The 15097-nt window shown below is 45.2% G+C and overlaps 1 protein-coding gene across 2 annotated transcripts in view; it reads left to right on the top strand.

The window, feature by feature from the left end:
- FAM219A (family with sequence similarity 219 member A) overlaps window positions 1-15097 on the top strand; it is a 92187-nt gene that overhangs the window by 42352 nt on the left and 34738 nt on the right. For both annotated transcript variants that reach the window (XM_048502832.1, XM_048502831.1), the window contains exon 2: window positions 7858-7957. In XM_048502832.1, the coding sequence (XP_048358789.1) occupies window positions 7858-7957 (100 nt within the window). The remainder of the gene's footprint in view (window positions 1-7857; window positions 7958-15097) is intronic.

The following is a 15097-nucleotide window of genomic DNA, read 5'->3' as shown; positions in this document are numbered from 1 at the left end:
TGGCTCCAGTTAAATCTCTGGCCCACCAATTACTACACTGTCTCAGATTCAAGGAAATCAGATCCAAAGTATGTGAATCTACACCTTCTTACATTTACCCCATCTCCCCGATTTAATTAGATTACACTACTTGTTGGACAACCCTGATCCTTCTCTCTGTATGATAGTGGCAGACTTTCTCCTGGAAATTACTAAATGCCAGTAGATTTCCTTCGTCCTAACATGTATATCCTGTATTGTATGTGCTTTTTAATCTGTTTTTATTATTGTTGTACTGCTGTCTATGCCAATAAGGGCTTGCTTCTTCACCTGTTAGCTATGTGTTATGGGTCAGGTAGGTGTTGTCCACTTCTAAAGTTCTTCATCTCTGTCCAAGGAACTCTGTCCCTGCTCTTTGGAAGGAAGACGGGCTGAAATTTTATTTGAAGGAGCTCAGCAGATTCCTGATTTTCATCTGAAGTTATTTGCTGGGTTTGAGGGCAGTTTAACAGAGCACCTAATACCTGAAATACCTGTGAAGACAGGGAAGGTGGGAGGGACAGTCATTTGCCGCAGCTGGCTTAGTGTTATCAAGTGGCCCCTACACTGTGGAATGCGCTCCAAAGGGGGATCACTACTGCACAGAGGATTATCGGCTGCCCTCTCCCCTCCTTGGAAGAACTCCATAATTCCCGGAGCCTAAAGAAAGCCCAAAATATTCCGAGAGACCCATCTCATCCAGCACACTCTCTTTTTGAACTGTGACCATCCGGCAGACGATGCAGGTCTATCAAAACTAGGACAAAGAGGCTTAGAGACAGCTTCTATTCTAGAGCTGTGGCGATGCTGAACTCCGCGGCTTCGTGTTGATGTGTTTGGGGCTGTGTCGGGATGGGTGGAGGGAGGAGAAAGTGAGGGTGGGGTATGAGTCTGAAATGGTGTGCATCGAGGAATGCTGCTGGAAATTTTGTTGTGCGTGCACAGTGACAATAAAATGCTTATGCTTATGCTCTCTCCAGAGGTTCGCCTGGTGCCTTCTCTCCTGGCATTTCCTCACCTGGTGAAGACCGTCACTTTCATCCAGGTGTTTGGCTGACTCCCCACACTGGGGAGGAGCCCCGAGGCATCTGAATGCCCTTCCCTTTTTGTGAATGGGTGGGGTGGGTGCAGGAGATTTTAGATTGTTTTAGGGGAGTGATGGCGAACCTTTTCGAGACCGAGTGCCCAAACTGCAACCCCAAACCCACTTATATATCGCAAAGTGCCAACATGGCAATTTAACCTGAATGCTGAGGTTTTAGTTTAGAAAAAATGATTGGCTCTGAGTTACTCGGGAGTAAGCTTGGTGGCAGTCGGTGGCTTTGCTTTGAAGCAACCGTGCAACTCTTCGAACAGGTGGATCACGACCCTAAGAGGGTTTGCTCAGAAGCAAGCCACATTGCCAGCAACCGAGCTTACTCCCAGGTAAAGGATCACGCTTTAGTTCTTTGCATGAAAATCAGTGGGGTTTAACAGTGCTTAACAGGGTTACCGACACTGCTTCCCCAAAACTAGGTCTTAGGTTTAATGCTAATAATCTAGCCCAGGGGCCCAGGCCAGACTAGATGCGTGGGGAAGTTTCCCAATGATGAACTCCTTGACTTCATGCCGCGTGCCCACAGAGAGGGCTCTGAGTGCCACATCTGGCACTCGTGCCATAGGTTCGCCACCACTGTTTTAGGTTATTAGGATGGGAGTTTATTGTGAGATTTTAAAATTGTTTTTATTGTAAACCACTCTGAGACCATGATAAAGGGCAGAGAATAAATGTAAATAAATAAAATGTGTCTGTGGGGTCCTTTATCGTTACTAATTGCTCACTAGTAACAAGCCTTTATTGGCATAAAATAAACATACAAAATAAGCATACAAAATTTGCCCATTATTGCTCACAGTTATAGACACTGGTACTAAAATATATACATGGTCCTTCTGTAACTATAGAACAGTGATGGCAAACCTATGGCACGGGTGCCAGAGGTGGCACTCGGAGCCCTCTCTGTGGGCACGCGCCCACAGAGTTCATCATGAGGGGGGCGGAAAATCACCCCCACCCCCCCACACACACACATCTAGGCTGGCCTGGACCACTGAGCACGACGTGTGCGCACCACAGTGAGCAGGGAGGACCCGGCTGGCGGGCCTGTTGCCTGTGCTCCATGTGGCTGCTTCCCGGGGGCCAGAGAGGAGGCAGAGATGCTAGAGAGGCACAGAGCGGTGCACGCGGAACTTCCTGGAGGCTAGAGCAGGCTGGCCCCTGCTCAAGCAGGTGGGGTGGAGGAAGAGGGAGCCAACTGTTTTTTTCTAAACTAAAACCTCAGCATTCAGGTTAAATTGCCGGGTTGGCCCTTTGCGATAAATAAGTGGGGTTTGGGTTGCAATTTGGGCACTCGGTCTCAAAAAGGTTCGCCATCACTGCTATAGAACATTCCTTCAACTAAGTTGACTCACTTAAACGTCATCGAATACTTACAGAAGCTAGAAAAATTCCTGCTGGCTATATGTGGTCATAATGCATAGACATTTATTAGTATCCATCTAGACTTTACGCCTATTAGTCTTTAGTGCAGAAATTTTGCTACATTCCTCAAGCACACTGTGTGGGATCCATGTTGTTCAAAAAAGCATAGGATATCTTAAGAGCATCGGGTTAGATTGTTTATACGCAGAAATGGGATAAGTGCAGATCAAGGCGACATTGTTCTGGCTTTTGGCAAAACCTTAATAACACAATGAAAAAAGTGGTATGATTCTGAAAGGTGTCTCCACCTGACCCATATTGCATGGACATAGCCTCCTCTGTTTATCAATTTGTTGATATCTGCCATAAAGCAGCATAGAAGGCATTAGATTGAATCTGGCCAGTGTCAAGGCTATTCTTAGTTTAGGATTGGTGATCCAATATAAATAATTGGCCATATGTCCTTGTTCAATTGGAATAAGCAGGGTCAGGGGGGAACACAATTGCTCACTAACAGCCGCAGCCGAGGAGAAATTAATTTGCATTTAAGTGTGCAACTTTGATAAGAATCCAGGCATTGTGGCCACAAGCAAGGTGGCTGAGTCTTCATGTGGATGTCAGGAACGCGTGGATTCAGTTACCCTGAAATCTGTAAGCAAAAGGTCATCCCTGATATGAAAGCACCGGCTGCATTTTTAAGACGAGGCTCAGATGTTCTGTTGTCTTGGCTGTAGCTTCCTTCCAACACATTCTGTGCGGCACCAAGGAAGCTTGGCACCGGATGAATAACCTCTTGATGCCATGGGAGTGACATTTTTAAGGAAACGGTTTTGCTCAGATTTCTGTTCTGGCAAAGAACTGTCGTCCTTTTTTGCATTCTTCTTTTTCCATCACCCCTTTGCAAACCGTCTTGCCTGCCTGCTAATCTGAGAACCTTTATGAAAGAAAAGCTTTGTACTGACACAGAGAAAATGTCAAGACAACTGCTGCTGTGCTGACATGCCATGCCGTGTTTTTGTTGTTTTTTCCTTGTTGCGGTAGAGGACGGTGATTTCTTTGGTGTCACTTTCATGGAACTTCAAATCTGCAGGTCATGCATTTACACACAAGTTTTCACTTCATTTCTGGTATTGTGGAATTATTTTTTTGTAAGGATTTCTTAAAAGAGAGACAAACAACAACAAACAGGGAAAGGAAGGACTCCTAGGAGCAGCAGTGGCGTAGGAGGTTAAGAGCTTGTGTATCTAATCTGGAGGAACCGGGTTTGATTCCCAGCTCTGCCGCCTGAGCTGTGGAGGCTTCTCTGGGGAATTCAGATTAGCCTGTGCACTCCCACACACGCCAGCTGGGTGACCTTGGGCTAGTCACAGCTTCTCGGAGCTCTCTCAGCCCCACCTACCTCACAGGGTGTTTGTTGTGAGGGGGGAAGGGCAAGGAGATTGTCAGCCCCTTTGAGTCTCCTGCAGGAGAGAAAGGGGGGATATAAATCCAAACTCTTCTTCTTCTTCTTCCTTATTTCCTCAGTGCCAAATGTAATCACCATTAAAAATTTACGGCTTGCTCTTTAGTTACAGGTATGAGACTAGAATGCAGAACATTTTTAATTGTTATTGCTATTAAGATTGCTGAAAATAGAGGTGCATCAAATGAGATTTGGATGACGCTCCTGTTTTATCGTATAAGTTAAAGTCAATAATTATTTTAAATATCATTTTATCAGATATGACATTCTGAGAATGTGGGACAAACATAAACACAAACGCCAGCCACAGATGCAGGTGAAACGACAGGAGAGAATGCTGCTGGAACACAGCCATACAACCCGGAAAACCCACAACACCCTAAACCCAGACTGTGTCAGAAAACACCATCCTGTCTCTTATCACAAGAAGCCCTGTACAGACGAGAAATGATATTTGAAAATAAGTGGTTAACGCCGTGGTTCTCAACCTTCCTAATGCCGCGCCCCTTTAATACAGTTCCTCATGTTGTGGTGACCCCCAACCCTAACATTTATCCATTTTACAGATGGAGAACACTGATGCAGCAGGTCTTAGGCGACCCCTGTGAAAGGGTTGTTCGACCCCCAAAGGGGTCATGACCCCCAGGTTGAGAACCACTGGGTTAACACATTGTGATATACTAGACTTGTCTCAATGGGAATGCAAAATAACAGTGATAGAAGATGTCACAGCAGAAGAATATACCTGTCATTAGTTTTTCTATGTATAATTATTAGAAAGATTTAATGCAGATTATTAGAAAGATTTAATGCAGATAAATGATATGATTTTGAATTGTCTAAGACTGAATTGTCAATCACATGATCATCATTCAAAGTGTATACATTTTTGTTGCAATTTGAAACATAGGAAGAACGAGTGAAAGATTGATAAAATGGGCTAATAACTTTGGGTATAATATACAAATGGGAGATTATATGGTTAGAGGATCTTAAATTTACATTAAGTTCTAGTCTCAAAGAGAATGTCTATAAAATGACAGATTGTTGGTATTTGTCACCAATGAAGTTAGCAAGAATGTATTGTGTGTGTTACAAATGTGAACATCACGAAGGGTCATTTTACCATTTATGGTGGACTTGCAATAAAACTTAAACATTTTGGACACAAATACATTCAATAATTCAGAGTGTTTTAAATACTAATATACAAATGAGACTGGGGACTTATCTGTTGGCTCTTACGGACAGACAGTTTGAAAAAAGGATCTGGAATTTTGTTTTTGTGTATGACATCGGCTACAACAATATTATATGCACAAAAACGGAAAACTTCATCTATGTCTACAATAGAAGAATGGCCTGTAAAGATATCGGAATCAGCTGAGATGACTAAGCTTTTAATTAGAGAAAATAACTTATCTAAGTTTGTCAGTAACTGGAAAGCCCTGATAGACTTTGCTCAAAACAAACAAAAAAGAACAGATGATTTGGGGATTGGAGGACTAGGAAAATCAGAAAATGGATGTAATAGTGAAAAGTGTGAGTACTTCATTTCTGATATTGGGGATGAGTTTGACAGCCTGCTCTCCTCTTTGTGTGTCAGTTTAATTCCGGAAGAGTCCTGGTGTTGGTTAGCAGCAGCTCTTTGGGACCGGTGAATCCATTGTGGCCGGAGCTTCTGGCTTTTTCAGACTGTTTTAAAAGAATTAAGATAGCTTGCATGAGATGGACAGACTCTATAAAGGAAGCCACGGCCCCCAGGATGTCAATTCATAGGGTCGCCATAAGTTGGGAGCGACTTGAGAGCCCTTCACACCCACCCACAAGATAGCTTGCCTCTTTGAAATTTGCACGGCATGGATTCTAAATATTTAATGGACTGCATGAATCAAAAGCCCTCACTGAGGGAATTTAATGGCATGACGTATCCTACAATTCAGTATCATCAGTATTTTGTGCAGATGGCCTGGGGGAATGAACGTCAATCTCTTTTTGTCTTCAGGAGAACTTCAGAGCAGAAATAAAGGAGAGGGATGGCCCTAAACAAAGGGGAGGAATGAAGCATTCTTCATGAACCAAAAACAGTTAGGCTGTTGTTAGTTCCTGGTACAACAGTCAATAAGTTTGACTCTGGATATAAAATCAGAAGTCTTTATTGGGTTGTCAGCAGAGACTCAAATGGCAGGAAGCCAGATCTGGGGATCCTGGATCCTGCAAACACATTTATTCCCTTCTTTTCCCACTCAACACCCTTCCCTATCTTCCCACAGATTAGTAGAACAACAAGGTGTGAAAAGCTTTGTTATGGCATTCTGAATGTCTCAAGGCCAAGCGATGGTGCCCAGATCCTACTCCTTCCTCCTTCCCCACTTCTGGGGGCCCTTGGCGAGGTCGCCTACTTAGCTATGTTACCAAGCACAGTGATTAAGGACAGAAGGTCCATTAACATATGTCAGATCTATGAAAGGATGCTGCCTCCTGCCCAGGTGTGGCCTTGGGGCCTGGATGATGTGATGCCAGGGAGGGCGGGAGCTGTACCTGACAGCTGTGTGTGTGAGACAGTGTGCTTAGAGCCATCCCAATGGGTGCTGGTTAGGAGAGGTTCCTGATGGGGTTGTGCTGACTTTGAGACAATGTCAACCTCTAGGCCCTGTTGTTGGGCCTCACAAGGGATTGGTTGGCCACTGTGTTGGACTAGAGCTCTCCAGATGTTCATGGTCTACAATTCCCATCAGCCTCTGCCACCATGACCAATGCCATGAATGTAGTCCATGAACATCTGGAGAGCCGCAGGTTGCAGACCCCTAGACTAGATGGACTACGAGTCATATTCTACAGGGTTCTTATGGTGTTCTTATGAAGGCCTCAGCCTCCAGGCCCTGTTGCTGGACCTCCAAAGGAACAGGTTTGTCACTGTATGAGACAAGATGTTTACTAGAGGGACCACGGGCCTGATCCAGCAGGGCTCTTCTGAGGTTCTAATGAGTTCTAGAGTCATCACCTTGACACAGCGGCACTCTGCAAGACCACAGAATGAACTGCACGCTGGGATCAATATATCCGCTAAGGACTAAAGTGAACCGACCAAAGTGTTTTATATAGTCTGCCTACCTGCTTTCACGGTTTAATTGTTCGGGCCATGGCTAGCATAGGTTTGTTTGTTTGTTTGTTTGTTAAATGTATAGGCCGCCTCATCCCCGAAGGGCTCGAGGCGGCTCACAATATGCCTGTTCTCTGAGACAGCAAATCAATACAACATAAAACTTAAACCCATTAAAAACTTAAGCAGCAGTTACTAACAATAAATATAGATTAAAACAACAGAAGTTGTTTAAAAACAGACGCCCAATCTGAAGGCCAAAAAAAGGGGAGGGAGTAGGCAGGGCCCAAGATGGAATCAGGGCCCAACCAAGATGGAAAAACAGGCAGCCTCAGTTTCAGCGCGGGCGTGACAGTGGAGACCGCTGCCCAGCTCTCCTCCAAAAGCCAGTGGAATATCCCGTCCTTTACAGACTCCTAAAGTAGACTCACCAAGGTCCCGCAGGGCCCGGACAGCTGGAGGTAGAGCATTCCACCAGGCAGAGGCCACAGCCGTAAAGGCCCTGGCCCGGGTCGAGGCCAGGTTGTACTTGACCCAGTGACCAAGAGATGCAAGAACCCCAGTGTTCTGTTTGCAGTTGCCCGGGTGATCCGTCATAGAAGTCTGAAGGCCAACGCTTTTAAAAATCTCTGACTTCACCCCAAGGTGCACTTGAAGGTCTCTTGGTTCCAACCACTAGAATTTGAATCAAGCATGCTTGTCCTTTCCCCAGCACACCCCGCAGCCAGTGGACTGTCACAGTGGGGAAATGTTGAATGTGTGACACCTTCCCTTTTCCAGGCAGCCCTAATGGGTTTGTTTTGCTTTCCACAGGACCCAACGGCAGCGTCCATCTCTGACAGGGACTGTGATACACGAGAGGGAGAGACTGTAGCTATGAATTACAAACCATCCCCACTACAAGTCAAGCTAGGTAAGTTTTATGTGCAGAGGAGCCAGGTGATCTCTGAGGTTTGGGAAGTCATCTATGAAGGTCTCACTTCTGTTGTCTCAAGCAAAAATTGAGTCACTTCTCCATTTAAAATACTCAAGAAGAGTGTGCCATATAAAACTTTTTAGAAGGTTGTATTTCAAGTAAACTATGCAAGGCAACACTTAAAACATTGCTTCAAATCCACTGGCCTGCAAATGAATCTCATCGTAGATTTGCAAGGGCTGTACAATCCACCTAGTCCAACCCTCTGCTCAGTGCAGGATCAGCCTAGAGCAGCAATTTCCAACTGGGGTTCTGCAGTACCCTAGGGTGCCATGAGCACGTCCCAGAGGTACCGCAACAATACTACTGCCTCCCCCCCCTTTGCAGAATTGCCCCCCACATGGTACAAATCAAGCCGGCGGCAACAGCAGCAATCATGGCCTCCGGCCCTCCCTGTCAGGCTATGACCTGAAAATCTCCGCACATGCATCATTGGGGTCGCGAGGTGGGGTGAGGGTGCTTGCGGGCCGGCAGGCTGGGCCCTACGAGCTGCCGACCCTTTGTTCCGGCATGCTGACTTGGCCCCTTCCGGCCTTCTGAACGGCAGTAGGAGGTTAAGAGCTCGTGTATCTAATCTGGAGGAACCGGGTTTGATAAAGCAACCGTGACATACTTTGAATGGCTGCGTCGCGCCCCTCAGAGGGTTTACTCAGAAGCAACACTCATTGCCACCACCCCAACTTACTCCCAGGTAAAGGATCGTGACCATCCATCCTAGATGTGTGGGAGAGGTGCCTTTCCATTCCCCCCAAGGAATGTGGTCACACACATCAATGACATCGCACAGTATCAGGTTGCGCATTCCCATGAGCACGTACTGCTGGCCTCTGCAATTGATTTGCTGCTACTGTTCCTTTCCCATTTCACCACAATAAGCCACAGCAACGCGTGGCCAGGTACCGCTAGTAGTTAATAAGCATCACCTTAAATTGAGCTCAGTAGCAAACTGGGAGCCAGTGCAGATCCTTCTGTACTGCCGTAATATGCGCACTGCCTGGGGTTTTAGTCAGCAGCTGCACCAACTCCATCTTCCAGACTATCTTCAAGGGTAGCCCCAGATAAAGTGCACTTCAGTAGTCCAGCTTAGAGGTTACCAAAGCTTGGACAACTGTAGCCACTTCCTTTTGGTCCAGAAATTATTTTGACCTGCCTGCTCACTGTTGAATCTCTTAAGTACCATCCTGCAGTAGCTGTCCCTGGCTGTATTCAGCCATCCCAGTGGTGTAGCGCCAACAGGGCAGGGGGGAGCGATGCCCTGGGTGCGCTTCGCAGTAGGGGCGTGGTGGGGCATTCTGGGGTGGGGTGGGCAGCGCAGGGCATGCGCATGCCCCTGGCACAGTTCCCCCTTACTCCGCCCCTGAGCCCTCCTAACAAGCTGTAGTTTGTTTTAACTGTGTTTTGCTGCACAAACCTAGGGTCACCTATCAGATGTACCTTCACACAGCATGGTTTGTGAATCCCAGTTGGTCTGCAGCTATCTTCTCTTACTAGACTCCAAAGATTCTGTGCTAAACTTCCATGTACAAATCACCATTATTTAAACATCTGTCTCACTCCTACTTAGGTATAGCCAGTAAGCGTGGGAAAGACAGCCGAACAAAGATCTCCAGAGCGCCTTTGGCTGAGCTGGTGTCCCCCACCTTGCTCCCTTTTTCTGGTTTTTATATATACCCTGGTTTATATTAGGCACAGGATAGTCAGACACGAAGGACAAGAGATTACGGGAACAAAATACTAAAATGCCTCTTAAATATTTTAAATGATATTACACACAGGATAGACAGACAGTGAGGGCAAGGGATTATGGGAAGAACATACAAAAATGCTTCTTAAATATTTTAAAGGATGTTAATATTTAACTGTACATTTATTGAACAAGTCCACCCTCATATTGTTTTCTACGGTGATGCTGTAACTAATGGAGATGACAGCCCTGTGTGCTAGTTCTCCCCAGCATGGTGTAGCGGTTAAGAGCAGATGAATTCTAATCTGGAGAACCGGCTTTGATTCCCCACTCCTCCACCTGAGTGGCAGAGGTTTACCTGGTGAACCAGATGTGTTTCTGCATTCCTACATTCCTGCTGGGTGACCTCAGGCTAGGCACAGTTCTCTCAGAATTCTCTCAGCCCCACTCACCTCACAAGGTGTCTGTTGTGGGGAGAGGAAGGGAAAGGAGCTTGTAGGCCCCTTTGAGTCTCCTTACAGGAGAAAAAGGTGGGGTATAAATCCAAACTCTTATCTTCTTTTATAATTATAATAAGCCTTTATTTGGCATAACAATAATCATAACACAATAAAAAACCTGAGATAAAAGGTACACAAATACAAAGGTTTAAGATAGAATATAAATTATTGATTGTGCATCACCTCCAGTAAAAATCGTGCTACCAATTCACAAATTTCATTGTCAGAATTGTCCAGAAGGAAAGGAAGTCTACCTGATTCTCCCATTTCACTAGGTATCCTAGAAAGAATATTGGAATATTTTGATCTGATATTAGCCGATTTAGGGCAGCAAAGCAGTTGATGTGCCAATGTTTCAATTTGTTGTTCACCACAAGAGCATACCCTTTCGCTCATTTCCAAGTTGTTAAATCTACCACGCAACAAAGCGGAGGGGAAAACATTGAAGCGAGCAAGTGTGAGGGCTCTTCTCTGCATAGGATTAGTCAAAAAATACAAATAGGGAGCCATCCTGTTTTGATATAGGGTTATCTTCTTTTCTTCACTAATACAATACAGCGAGTGATTTCCCCTGGTCTGGACCGTTCATTTAAGATGGAGGAATTGGGATACCAACATGCCTCAGCTCTTCTTCAGTTGGCCATCGCAGGCTTGCCTTCCACTCAGTTCCCCCTGCCTAATCACAGGCCTCTTCCTTTGCCCTGCCTCTTCCCCGCTCCTGAGAACCAGCTTGATGTAGTGGTTACAAACCGGTGGTCTCTGATCTAGAGAACAGGTTTGATTCCCTACTCCTCCACACGAGTGGCGACCTCTTATCTAAGGGGAACTGGATTTAGTTTCCTTGTCCTACAGATGAAGCCTGCTGGGTGACCTTGGGCTAGTCACAGTCCTCTCCAAACTCTCTCAGCCCCACCAGCCACACAAGATGTCCGTTGTGAGGACAGGAAAGGAAAAGAGTTTGTAAACCCCTTTGGGTCTCCTTACCAGAAATCCAGTCTCTTCTTCTTCCTGTTCTTTTGTCTCCGTCGACTTTTCTTGTTACCTTCATCAGCACCGTAATGAAAACCAAGAAACGCGTCACACACTTAGACGGAGGTTGCACTTAACCAATATAATATGTAATTTATTATTTCTTTTCAACAAATTCTAGCATGACAATTCATAAAGTATGAATATATAACATCCAAAAATAAGAAGACATCAATGAAAACGCTTTGAAACGCGTGAGGCGTTTGAGAGATTTGAGAGACTTATTGTGATTGATTTTATAAGTCGTTATCAACGTGGACATAATCTCTGAATTGGAAAATGAACTTTGGTTTCTATATAGAAATATTTTGAAAATATAATTACCAGGTGCAAATAGGACCTATTTCTTAGTTGGCTGAACCATGGATATGGTCTTCTTATTTTTGGATGTTATATATTCATACTGTATGAACTGTCATACTAGAATTTGTTGAAAATAAATCATATATTACATATTATATTGGTAGATCAGACAAGGAAATAGTTTCACACCTGCTTAGTGACCATCATCCCCACACTACTGAATCAGTTGCCAGGTTTTTAACAAAGGCACTTGGATCAAGAGTGAAACCTTTGTGTAAATTTTAGTCAATTGGTTTTAACATAATCTGTATTTTACCACTCTTTATATGCCATTAAAGGTTTTGTATTTGTATTTGTACATATTATATTGGTTAAGTGCAACCTCCGTCTAAGTGTGTGACGCGTTTCTTGGTTTTCATTATATTACGTTACACACAATTGTTTGTATACCTTCATCAGTACCTCCTGAACCTTCATATACACCTAACGTTCACCTCATGACTTTACAATTCCTTAATATTAAAATTGCCTTGCTTGTAAATAATTATTATCAATTACACGGAGGGGTGAGCTGGAGTTCGGCAGTCCAAACTCCTCATGGACTTAAGTTTGATCCTGATGGAAGCCCCCTACATGTCCATGCCAGTTTGGTTAAAACCAGGGCGACGTATAGACGGCCCACCAGCAGCAGTGGCCCATCCACAGGGATGGTTCAATATTACTCTAGAGCAGGGGTCTGCAACCTGTGGCTCTCCAGATGTTCATGGACTACAGTTCCCATCAGCCCCTGCCAGCATGGCCAATTGGGATTTGTAGTCCATGAACATCGGGAGAGCCGCAGGTTGCAGACCCCTGCTCTAGAGCTAAGATCCAGCTTTGGTTTCAGGAGCAGTTGAGGAGAGAGTAGTGTTAGTGCACCAGAACCTACCAGGACTTTTGATAACAGGGATTGATTAAGCACTCCCCAAGACAACCCAGATTCCAGTTCCAGTGATGGGGGTGAAGGTGCACAAAATGGCCCCGGGTAATACCCCAGGTGGGCAGCTCAAGGCTCTCAGCCGTTCATCTTTCTGAGGTCGGTAAAATGAGTACCCAGTTTGCTAGGATAAAGTGTAGACAACTGGGAAAGGCAGTGGCAAGCCACGCCGTAAACAAAATCTGGTCTAGTAAACTTTGTGATGTGACATCACCGCATGGGTCAGTCATGATGCTTGATGTTTGCACAGTGGGCTATTTTTTACCTTTATACTGTTTATGTACGTTGGGTAACTTTTCACACAGGATTTTAGTTGTTTCCCCACAACTTAAGAAACCACAATTAACAAGCCAGCCTGGACTGCGGTTCAGAATTCACCAGCAAACCATAGTTTGAGTATCTGCATTTGGACATCATGATCAAACCACTGTTTGGCCATCATGATCAAACCACTATTTGGACATCATGATCAAACCACCATGATCAAACCATCGTGCATTTGGACATCATTCTCAAACCACTGTTTCCTCTAATGTCTGAGGGCAAACCACTGAGATCTTCTCTGCCCTCCCCTCCCAGTGTTCTGTGTGACTTTTCGGATGTCTTTTCACCTTCATGGTGGAGAACAAAGTCTACTGGAAAGCTGAAACATGTCACCTGTGTGTCTCTCTCAAGTGGATTAAATTCTAAAGCACTGTAGCATTTCTTTGTTTTATCTTAAGCGAACAAAAATAACTATCTGTTCCCCAGCAATCTGATACAAGCTTGTTCTGTTCTGTTGCTTGAACATTTAGTGCCAGAACATGGCAGCATTATCCCAGGAGTCCGGACGGACTCATTATAAGCCATTTCTCCTGGTTTCACGGCTTGTCCATGTGATCGTTTTCTAGGACTTCTTTAAGGTGCTTCTACTGTCATAATTTCATGCAGGGACAAGCATCTATATCAGCATGTGGCTGGGGTGGGGGTCTTACCACAAATAACCTTTGTGAGAACTGCAGCTAATATTGCATGAATTTAATATCCTCACTGAAAATTTCTCCCGAACATAGAATCATAGAGTTGGAGGAGACCCTAAGGGCCATCAAGTCTAACCCCCTGCCATGCAGGAACACACAATCAAAGCACTCCTGGCAGATGGCCATCCAGCCTCTCTTTCAAAACCTCCAAAGAAGGAGACTCCATCATACTTCGAGGCAGTGCATTCTACTGTCAAACAGTCCTTACTGTCTGGAAGTCTTTCCTGATATTTAGGTGGAATCTCTTTTCCTTCACCTTGAACCCACTACTCCTGGTCCTAGTCTCTGGAGCCATAGAAAACAAGTTTGCTCCCTCACCAACATGACATCCCTTCAAATATCTGAACATGGCGTTGTGGCTAAGAGCAGTGGCTAAGAGCAGGTGCACTCTGATCTGGAGGAACCGGGTTTGATTCCCAGCTCTGCTGCCTGAGCTGTGGAGGCTTATCTGGGGAATTCAGATTAGCCTGTACATTCCCACACACGCCAGTTAGGTGACCTTGGGCTAGTCACAGCTGTTCGGAGCTCTCTCAGCCCCACCCACCTTACAGGGTGTTTGTTGTGAGGGGGGAAGGGCAAGGAGATTGTAAGGCCCTTTGAGTCTCCTGCAGGAGAGAAAGGGGGGGATATAAATCCAAACTCTTCTTCTTCTTCTTCTCTTCACCTTCTCTTCTCCAAATTAAGCATACCCAACTCAAGTCTCTCCTCATAGGGACTCCAGACCTTTGACCATTTTGGTTTTACCATCACTAAGCGTTGTTCATGTATGTTAAAGGAAACCCAAATGGTTTTCATTCAAAACGAAAACAAGTCATGCATTTCAAGCAAGACATTCTTATGTGAAAGCCTTCAACAATACAGTTCTTACATGGTTGCCTAATCCATCATTTGAGGCACCGAGGTGAACGGGTGCATAATTTCCCCTGCGCAGCAGCAGTGTTAGCCCAAGCATTGCTGCCCTCAGGTCAATGGATTGGTTTGGCGTTGATGTGCTGTCTTCGTGGATGTCCCAAGAATGATATGTTTGGGGAAGCAACATCAGCTGACTTGCACCTGTCATGTGGTGCTAATGGCGCTGCCTCCCTCCATGAACAGTATTGATCCGTCAAGGGCGCTAAATGACTCTGTTGACTGGAAAAGGAAGGAAGGGAAGGAAGCACTAATCGTTGGCCATTCTGAGAGTGACACCGTTCCAGCACTAAAGATAATGGTCTTGTGTTCATCGCTGACAGAAGCTGATGGATGAATCCTTAACCTAGAGAGCAGTTCTTCCTCCCACACGGACACAAGCAGGGGGTCCTAAAGCCAGAAGCTATTATTCCTTAAGAGCAGCTGTGTCATTCATTTCTCATGAGAAACAGCGGGAGCAACTCCACAACTACTGGAGCTGTTTTCAGAGGGGAGCTGCGCTATTCCACAGCAGAACAGCTACAATTTAGGTCCGGTAGCAACTTAGAATCATAGAATCACAGAGTTGGAAGAGACCCCAAGGGCCGTCAAGTCCAACCCCCTGCAATTCAGGAACACACAATCAAAGCACTCCCGACATATGATCATCCGGGCCTT

The sequence above is a fragment of the Sphaerodactylus townsendi genome, linkage group LG07 (genome assembly GCF_021028975.2).
Source record: "Sphaerodactylus townsendi isolate TG3544 linkage group LG07, MPM_Stown_v2.3, whole genome shotgun sequence".
NCBI classification, from domain to species: Eukaryota; Metazoa; Chordata; class Lepidosauria; order Squamata; family Sphaerodactylidae; genus Sphaerodactylus; species Sphaerodactylus townsendi.
This window is presented reverse-complemented; position numbering and strand designations above follow the sequence as displayed.